This window comes from Excalfactoria chinensis, chromosome 6, assembly GCF_039878825.1.
Source record: "Excalfactoria chinensis isolate bCotChi1 chromosome 6, bCotChi1.hap2, whole genome shotgun sequence".
Taxonomy (NCBI): Eukaryota; Metazoa; Chordata; class Aves; order Galliformes; family Phasianidae; genus Excalfactoria; species Excalfactoria chinensis.
In genome coordinates, this window is record NC_092830.1 from 34876406 (window position 1) to 34902686 (window position 26281).

General features: G+C 48.2%; 1 protein-coding gene across 3 annotated transcripts in view; it reads right to left on the minus strand.

Moving 5' to 3' along the window:
• The window catches only part of CTBP2 (C-terminal binding protein 2), a 92615-nt gene that overhangs the window by 37217 nt on the left and 29117 nt on the right, over positions 1–26281 (minus strand). The window contains exons 1-2 of one of the 3 annotated variants that reach the window (XM_072339452.1): positions 13673–13759; positions 4196–4355 (exon numbers count right to left, since the gene is read on the minus strand). In XM_072339452.1, the coding sequence (XP_072195553.1) occupies positions 4196–4253 (58 nt within the window). In that variant the 5' untranslated portion in view covers positions 4254–4355; positions 13673–13759. Of the gene's footprint in view, positions 1–4195; positions 4356–10285; positions 10388–13672; positions 13760–26281 lie in introns of those variants that run through there. The other 2 variants (XM_072339451.1, XM_072339450.1) reach the window with 2 other exon arrangements.

The following is a 26281-nucleotide window of genomic DNA, read 5'->3' on the forward strand; positions in this document are numbered from 1 at the left end:
GGATTCTATTCCTAAGCCGTAAAAATAAGTATTATCAGATGCTACTTGGCATTCAGATTTCCAAGAATGGAAGAAAATTCCTCCACCCAAATATCAAGCATACTCATTTTGGCCACAGTCACATTATCCAGACAGCAAGCCGCTTTCCAGTTTGCCCAGTCACTGTCCAGACCTGTAGATAGGCAGTGCTCTGGAACAGGGATGCCAAGCACTGAAACGATTCAACTTTATGGCATTATATGTATCACAGTTCCTAATCACTGGCTATTTCCTACATGGTGCCATGTTAACAAAATACTAAGGTGGGAAACAAGACTGCTGGAATTCAGCCATTAGATAACAACATTCCCCGTTAGATAACAACAAATCCTAAAGTGAGAACCCCATCAGGAAATGCCTGGGTTCACTTGGCCTTGCTGTTATTTTCCCTCTTTGTTTCTTGCTCATCTCAGGGCTTCCACTTTCTGGGTCTGTGTTGAAAGGTTGACTTAGAAATGTCAGCGCAAACTTTAACCTATAAAGCCAAGCATTAAAATTTCATGGCACCGGAGCTGCAGGCAGCAGGGCAGCATGGCTGCAACGCTATGGAGCAGAGGCAGCACTGGGGATCATCGGAGAGGAATTCAGTGGGGTTGGGAAACCTGAGCTTTACACAGAGACAAGACACTGCCATCAGCATCCCGGCTGTGCCACCACTACTGCCTTGTCCCTGTTGAGTACCCAAAGCACCACTAAGGGGATGCAGAGGAGTCCTCCACAATGGCAGCACACTCAAGTGTCCACCCAACGAGGACATGTGTGAGCTTCACTGCATCCAAAGGCCAAGAAATAGCCCCAGATTTGGGAACAATAGCAGGCACGCTCCTGGCACCACAGCCACCCCGCTGCACAATTTAGGCTCTTTTTTCCCAAGCAGAGCAGGAAGGCACTGTGGCTTCCACGCTGCACGCTGGGGGCTCTGCTTTGTTTCCAACACAGCAAAACCAACATTCCTCACCATCTCCCGCTTAGATGCAGCTCAAGAGTTTTTTGCTGGAACTTTCTTTTTTAAATTCACCCCGAGGTAAAAAAAAAAAACAAAACTCATCATGAAATGGAAAAATTCAGCACAAACAAATGTAAAAAAAAAAAAAGTGTCAAAATTACAAGCGAATGGGAAGAGAATTGAACTAAGGGATGCTGGACAACTCTAACTAGATACAGCAGCAGCAGCTCCACCTCTAAGGCATATTTGGACTCGCTACGTAATCAGCCACGATGCCACAAACAGGAACTCTGTAAACCGCTCCGCACATTATTTTCCGTATCCCCAGCCCTGCACTGGATCCATCTTTCCACCCACATGGATCCAATTATGGCATCGGCACCCAAACTCTCTGGGACAACCAGAAAAGAAAGAAGCGGATAAGCCAAGGCTTCGCTTCGTTCGGATGGGCACCACAAACACATTTAATTCCGAGCAGGCTGCTCCAAATGGCGTTATTGCAGGCTGTGGCCCTAATATTTATTTATCCCCTTAAGTATGTACCACTATCCCAACTGTAGCTTTCTCGAGAGCAAAGCCTGTTACCTGGTGCAGAGCTCACCCCTTGGAAACAGCCTGCTTAGCAGGAAAGGGAGCTCTGTCATATAAAGACCTCGTAACATAAAAAGCACGGAGGCACTTTGTAATGCAACAAGACCAAACTCCCTTACTTCCTGGAAGACTCATAAACCTGCACATAAAGGCATTTTCAAAGATACCACCACCCTTTGCACAGCTTGGATTACTTTTCCATGCCAGATGCGCATTTAACAGAGACACAGAAACACTGCAGCTTCTTACAACGCTCTTTTAGTACCGTGGCAGTTTGTAAGCTATTTCCCTCAACATGTGCCTGTTATGTTTCCAGCAGCCCCCTGTTAAGAACCATTGCTCAGCGGCAGGTTGTGCAGCACGGCACAGACCTGGGGCACTAAGTACTACTCCTTGAACAGAGCGACCATCAAGTGCAGCCACCAACCCAACAGGAACCCTTCAAGTGACTTTTGTGGACAACAGCTGCCTAATTTCTCAGCGTATTTCACCATGTGCTCTGTGTGCCTTTCAAGACAAAAGCTTGTTGTTTCAAGGTGTTGTTTCAGCAGCTGGAACATCCACTCCTCTGTGCTTTCCTATGCTATAATCCAAGTAGGTGACTATAATGAAAAATAGCCATCGGAGATGTCAGTATGGAATATCGCAGTCCTATGAGCCTGGTGTTAAGTGCAATCCCATGCTCTCTGCATTTTTCAAGGTAGCTTTTATAATGCTGCTTACAGCACACGGTCATGATCTGTTGCTTATAAATACAAGTGTCTTACAACATGAATCCCACCCCTCAAATCAAATCACAACACAGCTGGCAAATGACAAAGTGTACTTTAAATAGTTACGTCTTGTGCACGTTCACAGATTAAGAAAGAATATCTTCTGACCGAGAACGAAGAAGAAAGCTCGTATATCAGAGGAAAATAATCTAAACTTCAATCACATCTAAAGCTCTGTTAGCAGGTTTGTCATACAATCCTTTTGAATTTCTTGTACACTCAGCAACTCGATCTGATAGTAAACATCAAACCGGGAAGGCAGCTTTTGAACATCCAGGCTCAGCTGACACAACTCTTTTAAGTTGAGTTCAAAGTCAGTTTTGAAGATGAGATACTGTACTACACCTGAGTGTTTATGACATTCAAAAGGAGAAGTATGCGGCTCCACTCTGCAGCACGCTTTGGATACCCCTTCCTGGCTTCTCACCTCTTTCTGCTTTGCTTTCACCCTTCCAAAATCTATAGGGTTTCATATCCTGCCCAGGGACACAGTGCTGCTCACATGCAAATCCCATTTGGGATGGGTTGATTAAACAAAGAGGCAGGGTTGCTTCTCCACCTTTTTGTATGACACGGTTAAACAAAGAGCTGATTTTCTGTTCCTGTCAGCTGTTCTCTCAGCTCAGCATTCAGCTCCCCACCGATGCTGCCACTTTCTGGGCAATACTCAGTGTGTTCATGGGGCTCACCCTGATCTAAAGCTAAACAACTCGTGACATGTGGAGAGCAGCAGCTCTGGCATGCTGGAGCAAGCAATATGTAACACAGATATCCATCCATAACACACCTTGTCCCAATGCTCAGCTTTTTAGGCTCCCTGGAGGCTCCACAAACCCCACACGCTCTGCTTTAATGGGTGGAGTACAGCTCCCACGTGAGCTCTGCACTTTCATCCAAGAGCAAAACCTATGTCACTCGGTTGGCATTCAAGTAGTACAGCAAACTGTTACCCTGCAGGCCGCTGTTCATCTTAAGAGCAGATAAAAAACTGGAGCTCTTTAAGAGATGCGACTTATGATATTTTCCCTAAAATAATACTCTGCTCAGCTTTTGCTACTGATGGTAAAGCTTCCATGAGTGTCAGTTTGCATAAGAGAAGTATCAGAGTGTACACCTGAAAGCCAGAGGTTGCTTGCCATCACTTGACTTCCATCATAAGTAACTTCATGTGAGCTAGAATAGGAAAAGGTTAGCTACAGACTTCTTCTGCTGGAAAATGGAATAAATAGAAGGTAAGAGTCAGCTGTGCCACTGTAACACACGATGAATAAAGAACAACTTACAGCAAATCTGTCTTATCATCACACGCCAACAAAACAAAGGCCATTCTAACAATTGGTTCCAAACTGTATGAAATATAGAACGGCTTGGGTTGGAAGGGACCTCAAGGATCATCAAGTTTCAGCTCCAATATACTTCAAGAACTATTTACCAATTTCCATCCATTTTCAGAAGATGTTCATTGTTACGAGACATGGTCAACTTCCATATCCATGAACCAGCTGTGAGACAACCACATCTTTGCCTTGCCATACCTTAAGAAGGAGAGTGGTGGCTGTGTGGGAGTGGATGACTCTGAGCTTTACCCAAGGGCAGCACATGCCAGCAGTGAGGGACATGACACTGGGAATTAAACAGTCTGTGAGCTGGACTGTGGGGAGGAATGAGTGGAACCAGTGTGTCCCTTACCAATACTTCAACACCAATACAACTGTAGTTTGTGCCAACCCAGGAGATGGGAGACCTAGCCATGGACCCAGATCTCAGTTTCTGAGGGCTGTAAAACAACAAGTGAGGTAATTCTACCTTAACAGTCTGTCACAGAAATGCTGGAATATCCTCTTACCTTCACAAATTCTGTCCAGTCGCTGTCGCTTGACTTTGTGTTTATCTACAAGTGCCATTCTTGATGGTAGTTTCCAACTTTCTGATTCAAAAAGCAAAGCAGTCCCCCGGGAACTCAGGAAAACTCACAGGAGTCGGCATGCATACCGCCAGTATCGATCCTGTCAAGAGGAGAGGAGCTGGTAAATAGGATTTCCAACCCACCCAGCTCAGCAGGCTTTCTGCAGCCAAGCCTGTGGGTTTAGCACTTCCAGCCCTGCGTCCTTCCAGATCCTACACCACCAACCAAGTGTGCAGCCCCTTTATCTTCCCTGGGATCTGAAAACCCAGCATTGTACAAGAGAATTGCAAAAGCGCTGCCTGGCCTCCCGAGTTTTATTTCTGCCTTAAAAATCTATTCCTAGCAGACAAAATCCATTAAGCTATTTTGTAGCCTCACAGATACCGAAAGATTATTAGAGAGTACACAAAAAAAAGGAAAGCAGCTTTTGCTCTGCCAGTGCTTTCACACACACAGACAAACACACAGCCCGGCCCAGCACAAATCATCAATGGCCCCTGACTTTGCAACTAGACCTTGATGCAAGTTCCAGCTGCTTCTGTGGCCTGACTTTTACACTTTCTACTGAGCACACACTTAAATGCAATGAAATAAGGTAATCCGCGCACCCTGACATTTGCAAGAAATGCCTCACAAAGGGACAACAGCTGCAGGGTCTTCTGCACTGTGATTAACACGGAGGAAGAACCCGAACCTCTTAGCACAGCTGGGTTGCTTTGGCTCCTACAGAAGGTTCCCAGTGCCTGAAGCTGGGCTCAGGCTGTGGTCCTGAAGGTGCCAGCACAGCATGTGCCCCAGCAGCTGCATTGCAAGGCTCAGGGCTGAGCCTTTCACAGAACTTCTACAGTCATGTCAATGAATGAAGACATAAGGTGAAGAGACTTCATGCTGACAGCTGAATTCCAACAGCCCAACACGGCGCGCGCTGATCATTTACTGACTTACATTATACAGCCAGCAACTCAATACTGAGCTATCCTCTCAAGTGTTTTAAGCAGACAGGTTCCCAGATATGAACTATAAGCCCTCCAGGGATGCATCCTGCCTCCAGCACCACCCTTTTAAGTCCATTTCACATTGCCAAAAGAGCAGAACTAGTGGAAACAAAGGCCTTACCAGGACAGAATAGGAAAGGGAAGACGGGCACGAGGAGTGAGAAATCCTTTCCCAAGTGGCCATCTGCACCCAGCTGCAAGCCCCGGCTGCTCTGCATGCAGCTAAGTCAAAGGATGTTCTCATTGGAAACATTGGCTCCTGCTTCCTCCTCTGCAGAGCACAACCAGCAGCACTCATCTCATCCCTGCAGCACAGTCACACAGTCCCCTCGGTGGGTTTATCCCTCTGCAGCAGCTCCTGCACTGAGCAAGCGAAAGCCTCTGGGTTAACCAACCCATGGGCTGGGCTGTGCATGTCGGGGTGAGGGCTCTAACGAAGCTGCTGCAGAGCGAGATGACAATTTCATGGAGATGATTGTCATTATTATAAATGGTTATCAATTATGCATCGCATCGATAGTTAATTTATAAAAGGAAAACGGTTGTGTTGGTACAACTGAATTCTGACTCAGGGAAGATGGGCGATTTCCTGGTAGTTAATGGCCAATTTCCCAGCAGCACAACTGCAGCGTAATCTCTGAGATTTATAGCAATAATTAATTGATTTTCTTTTTTAAAACACAGGGATGCTAAAGAGCACGGTTCCCACCGCCATTAATAATGAATGCCACACTTTAAAAGAAGCAGAAAACTTCCATTCTGGAGGCAGAAGCTTGCAAAAAGCCAAAAACGTTTTGTACAACAGGAATGATGCTGTCAGTGCAGCTAACACAAGGGCAGCATGTCCAGTGTTAGATGGAGACACGTGGCTTTCAAGGCTTATTAACACCCAGCTCACCTTTAGGGAGAAACAACGGGTTGTAAAAAGTTCCCTTCAGAAGAATAAAAGTTCCTGTTTTGTTCTGAAAACGCTCACCAGGGTGACTGTGCTGTGTCTCCCAAACAAAATCGATATGCAAAGGGTGTGTAGTTTTGACAGAGTGCATTTCCTGATGGACAAACGCTTCTAGTGAAGTTTTCTTCCAGCCATCTCAACTCACTGCATTGCTCCTGGAAAGAAAACTTCCTACAAAGGAATTGGTAACAATGCAGAAGTCGCTGCTTGTATTAGCAGAGTCCTGCACAGCTTAACACAGTGGCCATGAACGAGCTCCCTCCTAATGATTCTAACTGCTCCATCCTTACATGACAGGCATCTGAGATACCGGCCAGCAAGCAAAGCACAGCTCCAAAGCCTTATTAGAACTGTGTCAGGAGCTCACAAGCTGGCTGTGGCAGGGCTGGATGAAAGGAAGCAAAACGAGTGGGTGCTTCCCAGCCTTCCCGTGGAGCTGTAGAAAAAAAAGAGCTCTTCCATTTGCAGCAGTAAGGATGCAATTAGCTGCGCTCCCAACTCCAATCTCCCCTCAGCCATTTCTCCAACCAACCCAACCGGGAACCGACCGCAGGGCTAAATGTCCTCCGAAATAAAACAAACACAATCAGGCAAGGCAGGACAGGAATCACGGCCAGCAATTAAAAGACAAGAAAACCTCGTCGTATAAGGGAACGCGAGAGAGAGAGGCACGCACAGAATAACTGTACTTCATCTTTAGCGAGATTAGGAAACAAGTGAAGTGATTTACATACAGTAATTGCATGTCCATGTTAGCCTCCAACAGTGTCTTTCAAAATGTAAATTTCCCTGAAAACCCTTGGACACGATGATAGCCAGCAGTTAGTTAGTTATTGAAAGAAGCAATGTACTTAAATGCAATGGTTTAGGAGAAAAATATTCATCCCGATGTAACACATTAAGATTGCTTCTTAATAGTGCCTGTCAAATACCACAGTCCATGAGCCAGAAAATGAGAGAAGAGCTGGACCAGGGCTTATTTTTCCTGCTTTCGATGGAAAATGAAGAGAAAGAAAAGGTGATTTTCCAAACTAAACTGCTCTGTTGGACAGAAGTCTTAGAGAGGTGATTTCCTCGCTCATGGTCCCTCTCACCGAGTGCTGCTTTAACATCAGGTGTACGCTGCACAAACAGGGGTAAGATTTGTTTTAATGTGGGACTCCCATTCAGAAGGCCCTGACAGGCTTGACAAGTGGCCCCATGTCAATCCAGTGAGGTTCAACAAGGCCAAGTGCAAGGTGATGCACTCAGGTAGGGACAATCCCAGATATATGGAACCGAAGGGGCTTCAAGATCCCTTCCAACCTCAGCCGTTCTATGATTCCAAATAGCCTGTAACACTGAAATGAGCCACGGTGAGCTCTCCCTGCTACCTTTACATTAAGATCCACTGTCCGAAAGCTGGATCTCACTCAATCCAAGGTTTCAGCGCAGGAGCAGCTCTCAGGGCTGTGAAGTGCCCAAGCTTCCATCCATGGCCATGACTGCAGTGGGGCTGTGCCCAAGGCTTCAGATGTCAGCAGGGCAGCCTGGCTCAGTGCAAGAAAGGAAACATGGAGAGAAGAAAGGAGGCAGAGATAACGGCAGGGGTGGGGAACAGACAAAGCAGCTGGCACAATGCAGGAGGGACACTCTGAGTCATCCTTCCTCCCTGCTCCAGCAGTGCATCCTTGAGGGGGATGCCCAGCTCTAAGAGCCACAGGGAGGAGAAGGATGCCAGGAAAGACAGACACCAAGCACTCAATCCCTGCCCAGATCCTCCTTGTGGATGCTTTCTTTGGAAAAGCAACAGCAAAACAACACGTGGAGCTCACGGTGTCAAGGTACCATTAAGCACAATAGCTCAGCAGGAACCAAGAACGGATTAAACATTTATACGGGTGATGAGAAAAGGACATAGATTTTCATTGGGAAGGATAGAAAACTAATAGGTTATCATAATTATTATTATTTAATGCCTGAGGGATGTCACCCTATGCACTTGGGAAGAGGAATCACGCAGTTTCTGTGTGGCCGACGTTTGGGCTTCTCCTGCTCCATTAAATGCCCTTGGCCATCTCCTGGGAAACAGGACATCAAGAAAAAGGATTCTTCCCAGTTTGTGGGAAAACAATCTCAGCCGTGAAGCTTTCGGCACCCTCGGAACAGCCAGGGCCGTTCTCTTGCTACAAAACCATCGCTAATTAGCTTGAGTGCCTTTATTAGTTATTAGTATGATTCTGCTGCCACAAAGCGTTCAGCGATGTTTCGCATTAAGGGCTCTCCATGGGAATGCCTGCACGCCTCCGTGGGTGGCAAGAAGCAGTTTCTCTCTAGGTACCTTGCTTGTTTAGTGCCCAGAAATGTAAGGGCTGAAGCCTTGTCCTCCTCTGACTGCTTGCTGCCTTTTCCCCAAAGAAGCAATGCAGCAGGTCAGGCGTGCTCTGCAATGAGCCGACACTCCCACGTCAGCACCTGCAGATGGAGAAATAAAGAGCTCTTCTGCTTTTCACCGTACAGAGAGGAGGATATCACGCCGTAGGAGTGCTGAAGAACTGGTAACAATTTTGAGGAACTCACTATTATATGAGTGAACAAAATGTACCGTAACGGCATATGAGCCTGCACATCTGCTGCTAAATTAAACGCGCTGCATAGAGATAGAGATCACATCTTAAAACATTATGCAACAAGATACAGACGGGGCTAAAATAAGAATGTTTCGAAGATGACACAGAGGGCCTGATCCTGCACTGCTCTGAGCCCTGAAGACATGGGGAGGACCCCCGCTCTGTGCCAACAAAGCTGCTTGTTTCATTCACTATTTCATTTTTCACTTCTTTTTTTTTCTCCTTAATTTTACACTTCAACATCAGCGATGGACTCTTGGCTTTGAAGGAATAAGTCTCCCAGCATATGCAGCCTGGCAGGTAGGAGCAGCTCTCTGCAGCACCTCTCTCCTTGCTCTGCAACTAGGAGATGCCACCAGAACTGGCCCTCCTCTCGCTCCTACATCTGCAGCACAAACACCCAGCACTGCTGTAAGGACAGCTGTCACCTCTCCTGCTGCCATCAGGAAGCAGGTCGATGCTCTGCCCATCCCACACTGACAGCCTGCAGGGACCCGGCGCTGGGCAAAGCAATAACCAGGAGCTGAACCTGAATTATCCACTTAGCTTCGAGAGGGCCTAATCCATCTGCTAATTAATCACGGGCCTCCTTCAGCGTCTCTTATCTTGTTTTTCTAAGTATCTGCCACTAATAACACACACTCCGATACCACAGCACATAGTGGCACATCGTGGCCTGGGAAACTGCCTTCAGCTTATCAAGTTAAAAAGAGAAAAAGATACAGAAACAATCGGACAGTCTCCAAAGGTTCCTGCCATGCTGCAAAACAAAACCTCACCCCATGTCCTGCCAGTCTTTTCAGGTTGCTCGTACTTCACCAACCTGCGGGACAGAGGTGAGCCTTTTACATCTCGATAACCAAAAGCTCTCCTCTACTCCAGCAGTTATTCGGTACCACACCAAAATCAGCACAGCCAGACTGGAAGCCCCTAGTAAAAAAGCCTGTTTGCCCATTGCCGGATGAGTTATGTGGTTATTTGGCCGTTAGAGGGCATTTCATACTGCGGAGTGAAGCACGGGGCTTGGGAACAGCACTGCTAACCCCCATCTGGAGCTGCTGGAGAACCGCTTCAGTCTGCTCTCATTTAGTAATTGCCACTTTTCAACCTTTCCATATGCTGTATATAGATGAGCAAGCAAGAGCAAGGACAAGAGGAAAAGAAGAAGAATTAGCTACGATAAGAAGTCCTGGCTATACAAACACTTTGGTGCACGGCTATTGTTGCCACCAAGGTTTGGTTTTGTTCCCCTCCCTAATTCCAACACAGTAAATCCATCCCTTTTTGCTCTCACGCACAGCAGTTGATGTTTTCTGATGTTCTAAAAATGATTAATGGATAAAAACTGCAGGCTGTGTCTCAGCACGGCTATCCACCTCCGGAGCTGGAGCGGAGGGCTCTTCCCTCTGCAGAGCTGAACAAAGGCAAACACAACTTCCCCGCTGCCAAGAGGCAGGGCAAGGCCACTTACCTTCTGATGCCTCCTTCTAGATCCCACCGTGCTCCTAAATGTGAGCTTTAAGTCGTTTTCAGCTTCTGCTGGCTAGGAAACCACACGAAGCCACCCACTTCCCCGCTCTGGTGTTTTTCCTCCCTCCATCTAAATACAAATCGAATTAGGAAAGAGACAGATATCTCAGCATCCATCTCCAAACACACGTATGTTTGTAATCAGGGTGGCCAAACTTCCTGAGCATGAGCTGCATACCAAAATCTTCATGTGGCCAAGAGCCACATCCTTCCAGCCTCCATGCTTCTCCTGCACACACACACCCCCCGTGGAGCTCCCTGATTCCCCATCACCACACTGCACTGCCAGTCCTCCAAGCCCAGAGCACTCTTTGCTCCCTGGACAGAAGCAGGCAGGGCTGGGAGGGTGGTGGCCGTTGCATTTTGGGGTTTCAGAGCATCCAACCTCAGTGTGGAGAACTTGATTAAATATCTGGATCAATCACAAAGGCTGGAAAAGACCAACCCCAGCTCACCTCACCATGCCCACTGCCTGCTTCCCTCAGTGCCACATCCCCATGGCTCTGGAACATCTCAAGGGACATTAATCCAACCGGTCCCCATGCCAGTGCCTCACCACTCACACTCGCAATATGCTAACAAGTTAAAAGCTCAAAGCAGTGACGGCAGCAAGGGCAGGACTACCAAAAGGAGCAAAAGATCTTCCAGGAAGGAGTTCTGTCTGACTCCTGAATGAAAGAAGTAATAGAAGAGGCAATAGATGAGCGTATCCTTGAATATAAATGCTTATATTTACAAGTCACTCTTACACAGAAAGTCCTCATCTGCATTGACTTATTTAGCAACATGAAACAAAATAGCCTGAAGCTATTCGTGTTGCTTAACACACTCTTTTTTTTTTTCTATGTAGATGATGCTCTGCGTAAAGAAATATTCAAAGGGGAAAACTGTGTTTTGTTTGCAACACTCACTACTATCAGCAAAGAAAATGTGCTCTACCCAGTCTCTGAAGGGGGAAACACGTGTAATACCTTCAGCAGCTCGGCTAATTCATCTTTTGCTGCCTGACTGCTAGAGGAATCTCAAACGGAACAGCTCCGAATGGAAATGTGGGAAACCCTGTTTGCTGCGACGCGAGACCTGCTCCCGCTGCACCACCGCTTTCCACCTGAGTAAGTCCTGTGTGTGTTTTCAGGTACGCAGTTGTTGTACTCCACAGAAGAAAAAGAGTTCAAGAGTTCAAGGCCACGTCTCCATTCAGGCATGCTCCCACAATGCGAGCCGGCCCTCCTTCCTGTGCTGGAGGCGCTCCTCTCCTCACCGCCCGCGCACAAAAGGGCCTCAGCTGAGGAAGTGATGGGCAGCATTGGGAGCTGCCAGTGCTATGCAGAGCCCAGCGCTGGAGATGAGGATGGGGGTGGCTCTGGGAGAAGGAAGGGTTCGGACCCCCCAGCCATCCTCCCCTCCCTACTTTACGTCTCACCTCTGCTGCTCCCACGGCATCGCTCACGCGGTTTAATTTCCAGAGGGGTGAAAGGAGAGGGAAGGAGGGACCGAAGGGAGTGGAGCGAGGTTTAGATAACAGCCATAAATAAAATGAAATAATTCTCCTGCCACTAACCTTTAGCTCTAAGTCAGAGCATCCTCTGCCACCACCACAGGTCTGCATAATCTACGCATCTTTCTTAGGAGGCAATTTGCTTTGTCGCAGCTATTTTGGGACTTAACAACACTTGGGTTATTGACCTAAATCTACACAGCCTCATCTGGAGCCGTAACGGCCCATTGTGTCCCAGGGCCTGCTCGGGACTCCTTAATGCACAGATTATTGATGCAATGAACTGTGACAGCTCCTATAGAGCTGTTATGGTTTATTGTTGCAACACCTACTTGGGGTCCCTTTAATGCTCAGATCAGTGACACAATGGGCAGACACGGCCGCTGCTCGGGATGCATCTCTCTGCAGATCTCTGACTTGAGGGACCACGGAGCCACAACCTCCCATGTCCGTGCAGAGAGCAGAGAACACGTGGCAGCCCCACATCCCTGTTCTGGGGGTGGGACATGGGGTGACACAGCCACTGACCCAGCTGGCTCCAAGGGGGGATGTCTGCAGAAGACAAGTTGCTACCGAAAATAAGGATTTGTAATGAACGTCCCGGTGGGACCAAACTTTTAGGAAGAACAGCCAGAGGCTTGCATTGCAGATCAAGGCTGAAATCCTGTATGAGGAATACATGGAAATTAGCCATAAGAAAAAACAGGGTCTAATTTTCAGGGGAAAAAAAAAAAAAAAAAAGAGAGGGAAAGGAAAACATTTTATGTTCCAAGAGAATGAAAAGAGAGCGAGCACGATAGGGAAGTGCACAAATATCTACATTTCTCCCTTCCTTTCCTCTTGAAAGAACAAAAATATCTGAAGAGGCTGAAAGCTAAGCACGGTTTAAAGGAATTCCCTTGTGCAGGGAGACCTCAGGCTGGGAAAAGAAAAATTAAAACATTAACACTACCCAAGTGTTCGCAGCCTCCCCCGAACAGCAGCGGCCGGCTCAAAGAGCTGCAGCTGGCTTCCCACTATTGCACACATCTTCCCTGCTATTCACCGAGCTTTTTTTAACATCGGTGACACTTCACATTCAAAACTGCAGTTAAAAATAGGCTGTTGGTCCTCCTGCTTTAACCCTCTGAATGCACTCTTCCTTTTCCTCCCACCCCCGTGCTTGCCAGCTCTGCCTCCCTACACCACTGTGGTTGATGCAGGGGAAGTGGGGACCCCGCTGCTGCCCCCAGGCCTGGCCCAGCCCCAGAGCATCCCTGTCTCGTTTCTCCCCAGAGCTGACAGCAGGTTTTACCCACAGCAATGAAGGCAGCAGGTCTGTTGTGCACCTCCACCTCCCTTCCCACCTGCATTTACAGACATGAGTCTAAGGCTTAAAAAAGCACCACACAACATGAATGTTTTCTCTTCCCACAATCAGGAGCTCAACTGGGAGAGGAGAGAAATTCTTTTGTTATCCTGAAAATACTTCAATGCTGAACCTTCACCCAGGAAATAAGCCTGGGGAACAGCTGCTGCTGCAAGGAGCCCTGCACAAGAGAGACTCAAAAATCAATATCCTTCACCCAACTTATCAAATTTACCGAGGACATTTATACAGTATAATTAAATAGAAAAGAGATACAAATACAGAAGAGTATTTGCACAGCACTGCATAGCAATTGCATTATCTCTGGAGCAGAGGACACTTTGACAAAACAGGAGGGAAGGCGCCATACATCAATGCGAGGAGCAGCAAGGAGCACGGGGAAGGTCTCCGTTCCCATCGCTCACAGAGAATCCTGAACACGTAAGTAGAAACAGCCACAAAGCAGACATCAGCACGTATACCTAAGGCGCTTCTGCAGGTCCTGCTCAGTCAGCCAGAACGATGCCATCAGAATTACGTCGGCGATGAACGTGGTCCAAAACACGCGGGTGCCTCTCAGGCACAAACAGGGGCTCCAACACGGGTTGAAGCACTCCCTTCTCACTGGCGTGGAAGCAAAGCAGACTCTATTGTGTTGCCTTCCAGCCTATAAACGTACCAAACAGAATCGATTTTGCTCAGTAATCCACTCGCTAAGTTGGTGATGTTTTCCACAATCGGCAGCCGTCTCCGCTGGCTCACGAGATAAAATCTTCTGTGCAAGGTTAAACCTGGGAAAGGCCGACTGCCAGCGCAGGGCAAACTAAAACACCGCAGAAAAGGCAAACTGGATTATCTGGCTATTTGTTAAACAATTCTTCTCACAAGGGTTGTATTACAAGTGTGCTTTGTGAACACCCCTTCGCTTTCAGGTAGAGCCAAAAGAGTTGGCTCCTCTTTATTATTAGTGTCTGTCCAGGCAGCACACTGCTATAGACGGGACACCTCTCTTGCCACGCTGACCACAAAATTTAGACCAGCCCAGTGCTGGACACAAGCTCGAGTCTGAATGCTGGTGAATGAAAGGCTTTGCAACTTTGCTTTCCCCTACCTCAGACTCTGAAGCTTGATCTTCATGACTGCTTACAACAGTTAGGCATAGCCTAATGATACTGACCAATAAAAATTAATACGCGAGGCAGGCAGGATTCCCACCATTCAGAGATGTAAACCTGTTATCCAACCTGCTCAGGAAGCCCCCAGCAGATAACCTGCCAGATAGACTGAGCTAGGGCTGACGGTGCTCCCTGCCCTGCCTGCTGTTCCCCACACCACTGGACACCATGAGCAGACAGGAAAGCTCAGCCATCCCTTCTACAACATATCCATCACAAAGGGCAAATGCCAGGTTAAAGGCTTTATGCTTGCCTCTGTTGTCTTGATTTGCTAACGTGAATCATACTCCACACTATTTTGAGCAATCCTGTATTAAAAATGCCCGTGAGTCATTTTGCTTGAAACCTGAAGCTATTGGTAATGTTTGAGTAATGCTCAGGAATTTTTAAGATTCTGCATACTTCTCTTTTTAATTAAATAGGAAAAGGGGAATCTGAGCCACGGTTTTTCTTTTCTCCTTATTTGACCCGCAGAAACCCAACGCTCAGGATGGAAATCACAACTCACGAAGTAGAACTTCTGAGCTAAATACGTATGGGGACCCACTGAAATGAAGACAGGACACAAAGAGGCAACCTGGGGATCTCCATCAACCTGATTTCAGTGAAGGCTTCAAACTGAATGCCGCTATCTCAGGAACAGCAGGACTGGAAGAAGAAGGCAGGTTCTGGCCAGGACCGACAGCAGAGAAACTTCCCTCAGCTGACTCCTGGATGAACTCAGCATCTCTGACAGTCTTAGACACACAAGTCATGCTCAGACTTGAACATCCCTTGGCCAAAAGCAAATTAAGAGGCAGCAGGAATGAGCAAGCTTTACTGCTCACTACTACCACATTTGCTTCCCCAACAGCATCAGTTCCTGCACAGATTCCCACCCAGCACCATCTGCAGCAGCAGATCTGAAGATGCAGGAGGGAAGATTGCGTGGCAAAAAAAGCAACACCCAGATGATCTCCCAGCAGGGCAGCCTGGGGATGGGACTGAGATCTTCATAACTCTTTGGGCAGGATAAAGACCCAAGGGGCTGCAGAGAAGCAGGCACCAGTTCTGCAATCAGCACTGATGGGAATGTTACTAGTGGAAGCCTCAGCGCTGGCATGGCAACCCGTTCATTTTTTGAGCCTGAAGGTGATTCAGGACCCCATTCATTTGCCTCAACAACTGCAAACACAGACAAGGCCGACGGACTTACTGCTCCAGCCGTGGGACTGCAAGTCCAACCTGTGAGAGGACTGCTAGGGAAAATATCACAAAGGGAAACTCATTTCCCTCAGACAGCCCGATGGAGCCCATCAGAGGAAACATCTGCCATCCTCCACGGAGGACAAAAAGGAGGAGGATGTGGTTGGTTCATCCAGAGTCAAAAAAGCCAAAGATATCAAATGGTGCATAGGTTCTGACCATGGCGGGAGACCCCCCTTCTGCAGGCGGGCCTCAGCAAAATGGGTTAAAAAAGCAGCACTAGAGACTACTGCCGAGTAAGAAAATGGCAGCAGCTCACTTGATGAGGTCAGTGACTGAAGTGGCCTATGGTACTTGTAAGAGAAAACATCTGTCGGTGTTAAAAGGTCAGCAGGAAATGAATGCTATTTACTTTGTCCTTACCGGTTAGGCCAACACTCCTCGAAAGAGAACCACACATGGCATAGCTTAGCATTAACGAAAGCTCAGAACCCTCACAGCTCTCTTCAGGGCGGCTGCCTACCTGCAGCACGACCCCTCGCTGCCCCCAGGACCACAGGCAGCCCCGGTGCCCAGGCTGAGCACCAAGGGCAGCCCACCACCAGGGAGTCCTCCTGCCCCATGGGCCACCAACCCGCAATGCTTCAGGAGAGCTGGGGGGAAAAACAAACCCCACACCCTTCTTCAGGAACAAGCCGTTAAAATAAATCCATCAACATAAAAGCAAGAAAACAAGAAGTTTCTCCTGAAAAACAGGAAGCGTTAGGTACATAGCAGCTTAAAATAGTGCCTACTGGGCTTGTTGACATAAGCCGGGACTCCCGGGGCCACGTGTACCTTCGGGACAGCCCTGAGGACAGCCACCCTAAACACATGGTTGTGCATCACAGCCCCATGGAGGTGAGAGCAGGGGACGGCCCACGGCCGCCAACCCCACCACGCTTCCTTTGAGGCTCCCACAGGAAACCTTGACTGGAAACAACCAGCAGCAAGAAGCAGGGCCTGCTCTAATCATTGCAGCCAATGCTGAAGGACGTACCTCCAGCCCACACCGACCTGCCTGCCTCCCCCCACAGAATGCATCACACCACACAACATCCCACAGCAGACACCGAGGGGCCCCTATCATGAGCAGCTAATTATTGGAACGCATTGAATTATTACTCAAATGAAGATTTGTGGGCTTTCCCCTCACCTAACAATACGCCTTTGAGAGCAGCACTGCTAATACGCTCGAGCAAGAGCAGCGGTGTAGCTCCATGTGCAATTAGGGCAGCATGTGGATCTTATTGCTCCTAAGGACTCTCATTTGATTTCCCGCACCACCAACTGGTGAGAAGTTTTCAAGTCTAAATACAGAAGAATTAGATCACTCTTTGGGGTGGTCGCATCTGGGGTTGGAAAACCAGATGGAGTGTGTTTCTAGAGTCCTTTGTAATTGAACCAACACACAAAGTTGCTATGGAGCATGCAAATAGCATTGCTGCTCTGGGGCAGCCCGCAGCAGGGCCGGAGCCGTGTCTGCCAACACTCTGAGACACCATCTCAAGCACCAGAAGGGAGGAACGGGCTCGTGGGCTGCGGGTCCTAAAATGCTGTGAGTATAGACCTAAGGACGGCAAGTAGGATCACGAATGCCATTGTGTGTTATGGGCTTCTGTGGTTTTGAAGCTCTCTTAATCAGCAGTCAACAAAGTGTGGCTCCCCGTGGCACAGGAAGAGGACCCAAACCTTGCTTTCCTTTCTTTTCTGCTCTGCTTGCAACTCAGACCACGCAGTAACGAAGTCACAAGTCAAACAATAATAATGAGGTGATGAGAATTCCTCCGCCGGATGCTGAGTCTGCATCCCGAGGCTGCCCACACAGTGTCCCTTGGGCACTGACATCGGGGTGCTCCCCTGCACCTCCCAGCAGACAACACACAGCTCTGGACCACTCCCCAGCATACCAAGAGCAGAAGCCATGCCATTAATGAGCAATCCAAGCCTAAGCAGAGCACCTTTGTCCGGGGCAACTGCGAATTGCTGGCATTTTGAATTGATGTTCCATGGAAGCAGAGAATGGCTTAAGTTGGAAGGCAGCTCAAAGACCGTATTTGTTCTGACCTCCTCTTTGTAGTTTTCAAGGGTGAGATTTTATAAGCATTCTGATCTTAGAGAAATTAAGAGAATATTCTCCTTTGAAGCCACAAAGCTGACACTTGGGCTTCTAAGGGACATGGTTGAATGGGGAAATATTGGTGGTAGGTGGACGGTTGGACTGGATGATCTTGGAAGCCTTTCCCAACCTTGGTGGTTCTATGATATCCTTCACTTAAATGCCCACGAGCTGTTTTCTGCCAGCCCAGACCTCCTTTCTACACCGGCTCTTCTGCTGCCTGAGTACCTGTGGCCACAATGCAAGTGACAAAACCAGACCAGCTTTTCCAAACGTGGCTGCAACGAGCTGCTCCCCGTCCCCACGGCATCTGGGGCTGCTGCAATTTCTGCACTAACACGATGAAATATATATATCTGGGTGACCACGCGGTCAATTTTAAGCAGCCAATTTGGAGTTTCTGGTTGGTAGAGCACTGAGGGAGTGCAAGGATCAAAAGCTGGCCATCGCACAATGTATTTCACAACGAATTCAGACTGTTTTTCTAACCCAGCTGTCTTGTTTAAAAACCAGCGTAGCCCTCCAAGGTATACAAATAATTAATTTCAAACCAGGCACCGAAGCAGCAGCTCCCAAACTTTCTTTTCTGGCTGCGACCTCATTTTACAGACCGGTAACTCCGTGCAACCCCAAACAGCAGAATAAATATTGGACAAAATGAAATTTCCACCAGGTTCGCGACCTTGTTCATAACTTCAACCAACCTCATTTTGGGGCCATCATCCTCTCTGGGAACTGACAAAGTTCTAATACAGATGATGCCCAAAGCGCACCGATGGGCCACCAATGGCGACTCTAAGGTCACTTACACCAAAATCCTCCCCAGCTCTGCTTGCTTTTCATAGAGGGTAAAAACCAAGACACGGATGTTACCCGACCACATCGTAAATAAATCCCCCTTAAAATTACCACCCTCATTGGTTTTTACTGTGACAAGACATAGCTCAGCATCAGGGGAACTACACTGGACTCTGTACGCTGCTGGGAACCCATCGGTGTCACTGATGGGAATGAAGAGATGCAGGAGCTTCCCAGGTGGGATCGCACACAACCACAAGCCTGCAGCCCAGAGCACGACGGGCTGGTACACCTGGTGAGTATAAGACACCAAAAGGGTTAAAATTGGCCCCAAAGCACTTCAGCAGCGCTCAGCTCCCAGCCCCTGCCCTGAGTCCATGGCTTCAGACAGCGATGTACACAACTGAAAGCAAGAAGCAGCAAGTTCCTGCACACACATCCTGGGGCTGCTGCTTGGACATGCCTTGTGCCCAGATGCCCACAGCGGGGCTCAGCCAGCACCGTGCAGAGCAAGCACTGTGCACACATTGCTTCCTCGTTCCGCAGTGTGAATGTTAACCACCAGGATATTCCCATCAACGTGCAGAAAAGCAAGGGTAAAAAAAAAAAATGTAGTCCTCTGGCTCCCTGTTGCCATTAAAATTAATTGCCACATAAAATTGCTGATTCCTAGCAAATGAAGCCGTACGATTTATCAACTCAAGGATAGAGCAAACTCACTGGTGGTTTAAATACATTACCTGAGTTATTACTAAATTTTGTTCCAGTGACAGTTTTATGGATAATGTAGGTTTTATAAATTCATTAGCATGGGACTAACTTTCAAAGTAAACAAAGACACTAAATAAACACCGCGGCGCTGTATTTACACACAAATACATTTCCCCTTCCTCCCAACGCCTTGCTGGGGTGCTCAGAGGGAAAATATGAGAGCAGCTCAGCGGGGGCACTTTGTGAAGGGATGATGTGGCCGCAGAACCAGGGCCAGGTTTTCACCCAGAGGGTGGTGACGCACTGGAACAGGTTGCCCAAGGAGGCTGTGGATGCCCCATCCCTGCAGGCATTCAAGGCCAGGCTGGATGTGGCTCTGGGCAGCCTGGGCTGCTGGTTGGTGACCTGCACATAGCAGGGGGTTGGAACTGGATCGGCACTGTGGGCCTTTTCAACCCAGGCCATTCTGTGAGTCTATGACACGGGAGAAGCAGCACCACTGTGCCTACAGGATGTGCTGCAAAACAAAGCAGGATGCAGAGAAGAGAGGGAGAACATTTTTTGGTCTTCCTCCCAACTTACAGCAGAGTATCTCAGAAGGAAGCATACGGTTGAAGGGGGTACTGCTGCTACTGCAAGAAATCTCACTGTGATGGAAGTTGCTTTAACCTGTGTTTGCTGGAAGAAGTGACTAACACTGCTATAAAAAAAAAAAAAAAGAGAGAGAATATAGGGGAAAAAAAGCTGTTTTTCTCCACTTTTCTGTTCTGTTTACTCTGTGCATTTATCAGCAGCATGTGCAGAGCCAGTCTCACTCTTTCCCCCGTGCAGGCAGCGAGTTAGTCACACTTTCCCCTGTTGTGCAGCTCCTTCAGTCAGCAGCGGGGAAGTGATAAAGCTGAAGAAGCTAAACAAAAAACAGGAAAACGCAAATGTAAAAAACACTGAACTCACCAGGAGGTCCGTGCAGGGGAAATGTAATATTCAAACTGATTTTGCTTGCTTTAATTGAGGAGACAGCAAATGTGGGCAGGAGTTCCTCGGGGCTGAGCGCAGGGTGGGGGCAGCGGGCGGACACGGGAGCTCCAGATGCTCCTGAAGCACAGTGCCAAGGCAGGAACAGGGCACTGAGATGAGCTGACCCTGCTCACAAGGAGAGAAATTGCCACCAGAGAACAGTGTTTGCACAGCTCGGAGCGAGCTGCAGCTCCCAGCCCCAGCAGCACACTCAGGCTGGACAGGTGTTAAATTAAGGCACAGCCCCAGTTTTGTGACCGGCGCGGTGTAATTATGCACCATTGCTTCATTCTTGGGGGTCTACTTATTTAAAATGCATTAAAGAAATAAATCACTGCTGATTGTTCTGTCCCCTTCTCTTTTAAGCCAGGCTGGGGCAATAAATCTGTTAAAAGAGTGATTCTTCTTTTAAATAAAAACAACAAAGGGGGGTAACAATGGGAGGCACAGCAACTTATTGCCAGAGTCTCAGCCTCGCTGATTTTCTTCAGAGACTCTGAACTGATTTATTTGCTAGAAGAGATGCAAGAGGTGGCAAGGGTGCCAAATGGCCCTAATACACCTACACCATGTTATCACCCCGAACCATCTGGAGCCACGGTGCACTCAGAGCTGAGCAGGATGAAGTCTTGGGACCGATCCACGTGCTCACTAAGCTGTAGTGTTAAGTGTGACACATACATGAATGCAACAGTAACAGAGGGATTTTATTCTGTGTAAAGCCAACAAGGCTCAACTGGAGACACTCGCTGACCTTCTGCTCAGGATCTGCTAGCTGGAGTTCTGCTCCCAGCAGAAATGCATGCGTGGTGCAGTGCAAACATCTGCAAAGAACTCCTGGAATCCATTAATAACTCCCATTCATGAATATTCTGTTAGAAGACCAGAGCTTCTTTAACCGGTTGTTTGTGTCGCAGCTCAGCCTACACAACAGCACTGCCCTCCTTTCACTTGGACAGCTGTTTCGAAACACACATAACCCCGTATCACCAGAAACAAAATGGCCTAATTCATGGTGTTCATCAAAATCCAGCCTTAGGCCCAAGTGTTTTTATGGTCAAACCAGAAATGCTGCTGGGTCTCGGCAGTTGCAGTAACACTCTGCTGTGCTGATAACCTACAGTCTTCTGTGATGTTTGACACGCAGACCTCGCAGCATTTGGACCAAACACTGTCCTCCTGCACAGGACTGGACTCATGCATTAATGTGTGCGCTGCATCCAAGAGCAGAATCTGCCCCGTGTCGTGTATTAACTAAATGACGGGCTGTACTCATCAAATATTTATCATGCACCATACAATACTGCGACTGAATTGATGCCCTTCCATCCCTACCCATCAGAGCACTCGCAAAACCCGCTGTAACTTCTACTCTAGAAGTCTCCAGTTACACATCTTCATTTTCCTTACAGATTTTCCCATAGGTCCGTGCATTTACAAGGGACAGTTTAGCTACCGAGACACAGCATCCTTGGGCTGGGAGCTGGCAGTGGATTGAGCAGGGATGGCAGCAGCACCAGGGGCCCAGGGGGACTCCAGGAACTGAAATGGAAAAACCAGGAAACAAAATGTAAGGAGCGCATTGTGAGCAAGTGATGGGAGGAAGCAGCAGAGCCCTTAACAAATTGGTTATTTGTCTGGTTAGCTGATGCAGAAGTGGAACAGGAAATTAATTCAATATGCCGCAGACTTACATTCCGCTATTATTTTCCATGGTGGTTTTTTTTTTTATTCCCCTATATACATATACATACACATGTATATATGAGCCAAAAAGCAAAGGATTTCTGGGCAAGCTGGTCACTGGAGCTTAAGAGACTCCAATTAAAAAGATCTAATCGTTCTTAGAGCCCAACTACAGAGTAGCCTTGGAAATGAAACAATAAAATAATAGCAGTTAAGGATGAAAGACCCTCTCCAGAAAGCACTGGGCTGCCAGCAGCTCTTGATTTGCTCAGAAACATCCCAAACCAACAGGTAACGCCATCAACGCTCACGCAAACCTGCTCCCACTCCGTGCATTACGGGATGTGGTGGCCTGCCACTAATTTCACTTGAAAATGGATATCAAACCCAACCTTCTAGATGGAATAATGGCATGGGAGATTGATGGCACCGCTGTGCTGCAGAACGACTATTTCCAACACTTTTGGCTGCACTTACAAAGCTCCAGTGACCTCCACAACTATAGAAGCTGCACATAGTGGTAGGAGGAAATAAAATTAGCGACTCACAATACAGAACTAAAGCAATTCAGCATTTCCTCAAAGAGGCTCTGACTGCGGTTAGCACTTCTGCAGTGACACCGGCGCTCGGCTTTGTGTTTAGAAAATAGAAAGAAGAATGGCTCTGAATTTCCCTGCAAGAAACATAAGCTGCCAGGAGGGCACTAATGGTGCTGAGGGTATCAGGGAATTTCTGTGCAGAAGCAAAACAGAAAGAGATGGCAGGTTATCAGAGCCGTAGGGTTCTTCTACCACGTCCTCCCACCACGTGGCTGCAGCACCTGGCAGGAAGGTGGCGGGAGGCAGAAAATAAAGACAAAGGGAATGCAGCTGGAAGAACAGAGGGGGAGAAAGGAGAAGCTGGAAGCAGAGTGGATGCAGTATGGCAAGAGGCCCCCCCATCACACCTACTGCTGACTCACACATTTTGGGTTACTTTCATTATTTCTTTGTATTCTGGCAGCATCTGGCATCTGCCACTGAGATGGGAGCCGTGTTGTGCCAAGCTCCTGAGCTGAAAACCTAAACAGACAAAGCAAAGTGAGGAGCCTATGCCAGCCCTGCCCAGCACGTCAGGAGCTGCAGCAACAAGGAAACGTGCCCACTTGTACCCAGCCCCATCCTGACCACGTGGGGAAGACACGAGCAGCACTGTTCTCCCCATGGCAGGAGCTCACTCCTCCAAGAGGCTGTAAAAAACTCTCAGGACTCTTGTGACCCTCTGGGAGGACAAGTCAGGTGTTGGGGACTGTCAGGACCCCCTTCTGATTTGCTGCTGGAAGAAGCCAAGATGGTTTCCTAAGTGGTCCCCATCCTCAAGTTATCCCCTTCAATAAAGGGATGCGCTCCCCTCCCGCCCTTACGCTGCCATTTTTGGGAGCAGCTCTTCTGTGCTCATACTGAGATGTCTCACCAGACCAACCACCCCAAGGTGTCACTGGGAACCGAGCAGGCTCCTTCCAGCACCCCTGTGTCATAGCGTGAGTCTACGCTGATGTTTCAGCTCCTTTCATGCCTGCCAGGTTACAATAATCCCATGGCTGAGACCCCAGGGTTTGTCCTGCACCAATAGAGCTCAGAAGTTTCCATTCACTTGTGGCAACTTGTGTTGCACCACGGAGCTCTGCACAACTAATTCTTTTGCAAACAGCACCAATCCTCCCTGGCCTTGTAGCAAACATCTCCCACTTACATCCACACCTCAGTGACTTTCCCCCACCCCAGTTGTTCCTTGCCACTAAAAGAAGGGAGATTTACATTGGACGGAAAAGTTGATTACAAGAAGAGTGATGAGGCTGCCCAGAGAGGTGGTGCTACCCCATGCCTGCAGACCCCCAGGCCAGGGAATGGGCTCTGAGCAGTGACAGAGCTGTGGGTGCCCCTGTGTACTGCAGGGGGTTGGACCAGAGAGCCTTGAAAGGTCTCTTCCAACAGAAATGATTCGGTGATTCTCCATTAGCCCTTCCCTACCCAGGGGTTCTATGCTGGCCCAACCTCCTCCAACCTCCTCCAACCTCCCTCTTCAATCCTACCAATTCACTTAAGAGCCTGGCAAGCTGTTTTGTTGTTGTTTGCTTGTTTCCCACTCTGCTTTAAGCAGTTTCAAAGTGGTGAGAAGAAACAAAACATGTTTTTTTTTCCCCCACAACTTACATTGCCACACCTCAGCTTAGCCACAATACAAAGAACTGGGCTGGTATGGAAAAGCAGCATCAGGATGGAGGCACGTGGAAAGGAGAGAGAACAGAGGTGCAAATTGCCCACCTGCCTCTAACAGAAGATGCTAAGTGGGCCAAAATGAAGGAGGAAGAACGGACATCTCTGACCACTCTGAATGTCCATACGGAACTGTAAAAGGATCAGATCTCTCCTCCTTGCATCTAAACCTTTTACTTTATTTTCACTACGAAAAGCAAAAAAAACCCACACCCAAAACCCAAAGGGAAGCGGGGCACAACATATAAACATGAGCAGGCAATGCATAATGGAAGTTATATGCAGTATCAGAGCGTTCATTCACGCCCAGAGAAATCAGATAACTGCTAATTAGATAACTCCATAGTAAATGGCTGCTCCTCAGTGTGGGCACCACGCAGTGCTTTGCTGGGAGCAGGTCACTGTGGCCATGGCCAAGTCCCAGTGGCTCCTCCAACCCCATGCAGCACCTCTCCTTTACCACTGGTGTAGCCATTACAGGGATTTCTTTTTCCTGTGGTTAGTTTATATGCTCCAGCTCATTAACATCTCCTAATACCAGAACTCAAGGCTAATTAGGCATGGCAATCCTGAGGAACATATTCTCTGTTCATCTTCCCAAAGCAGGATGCTCCTTGACGGCCCAGCTGTAGCTCCACATGCTATCAGGAGGGCATCACCCTGGAAATAAAAATACCACAGGATCCCACACAGGACACAGCAGGGATCCTGTACTTGTTAGCTGATGGCACAGTTTACAGGCTGTTTTGCTTAAGAATTGGACGCATCTCTGTCATTAAAACAGATTCCTGCTCAGCAGCCTCGGGGAGTTTCCCCAATAGTTATCCACACAGCAGAGCTCTCATGATAAAAGATAGAGACTTGAGAACGAAGGGGCAGAGTGGTTCGAAAGCTCCAGAGATTTCTGTAAAAAACAATTCCCAGGCCAACGCTGGTGGGAATTTTCTACCCCTGCCTACTAATGTGTGGCAAAGGACAGGCCTGAGCTGTGCTCTGTGCACATGAATGGCTCCTAGGGACGGGCTGCGCATCTACACTTCACCTGGAAGTAACAGGTAACCCAGAAGACCAATGAAGATGACTGAACCAAAATGCAGTTGCAGACAGCACTAAGGATGGCTGTGCGCCTTCCTGCTCTTCCAAACACATCACAGCATCTTTAAGGTTGAGGAGAGCAACTGGAAGAGCCATGCCCACCATGAGACAGGAGCAAGCAAACAAGCAACATCCTCTCCCTCTGCCACAGCCATTCCTGGTTCTTTATTTCCTCCTTTACAAATTCTTCCTCTGAGAACTGAGTGAGCCTTAATGTTGGAAGCGTGAGCCAAACCTGCTGGCCAAGGCAGCACAGACCTGCATGGGTCCGCAGATGACAGGATGGAAACGTGAAAAGATCCTGGACAAAGATGAAGCATCCAAACCTCCATCCAGAGGACATTCTACATGCGAACCCCCCCATGCCAGATGCCTTGACATTGACATATTTGTCTCTTGCCACCTGGAGCTCTCTCACTTTGCAAGCACACAGCTCCAGCCAACCGTGATACCTCATGCAGAGGATGTGCACCCAAAGCTTGGGAGGAAAACCACAAGGGGTTTCCCATTTGGTGTCCCCCATTTGGGGACAGCTCAGAGCAAACTGGAATTCTGTTTGAACTGACCAAGCCATTTACTCACTGGAGTCCAGCAAGCATTAACCTGCTTACTGAGCCGGCAGCATCCAGCTCCTGGGCACAAAGCATCGAGCTTGGCACTGAAATCCAGGCTGAGCTCTGCTGCTTGGCTCCATGCACAGCACAGCTCTCTGCACTTCCAGCCCATTCCCAAGGATAAGCAGTGCTTTGGAAGGAGCAGCACACAAAGCCATCAGCTGCAGGGTACCGGGGGCTGTTTGCCTCCAAGCAAACCTGTCGCTGCTGGCCAAGCATCACATTCTGCACTCTCAGTCCTTGGCAAAGATGTGTGCTTAGTGCATAAGCTATGAAAAATACAGCGTGAATCGTGCAGCAATACAGGGTTAATATTAATTACAGTGTGCCCGAGGTGGAGCTGTGTGAGCTGCACAGTTTTGTTGCCGTGGCCCAAGAGTGGGGCAGTGGTAAAAGC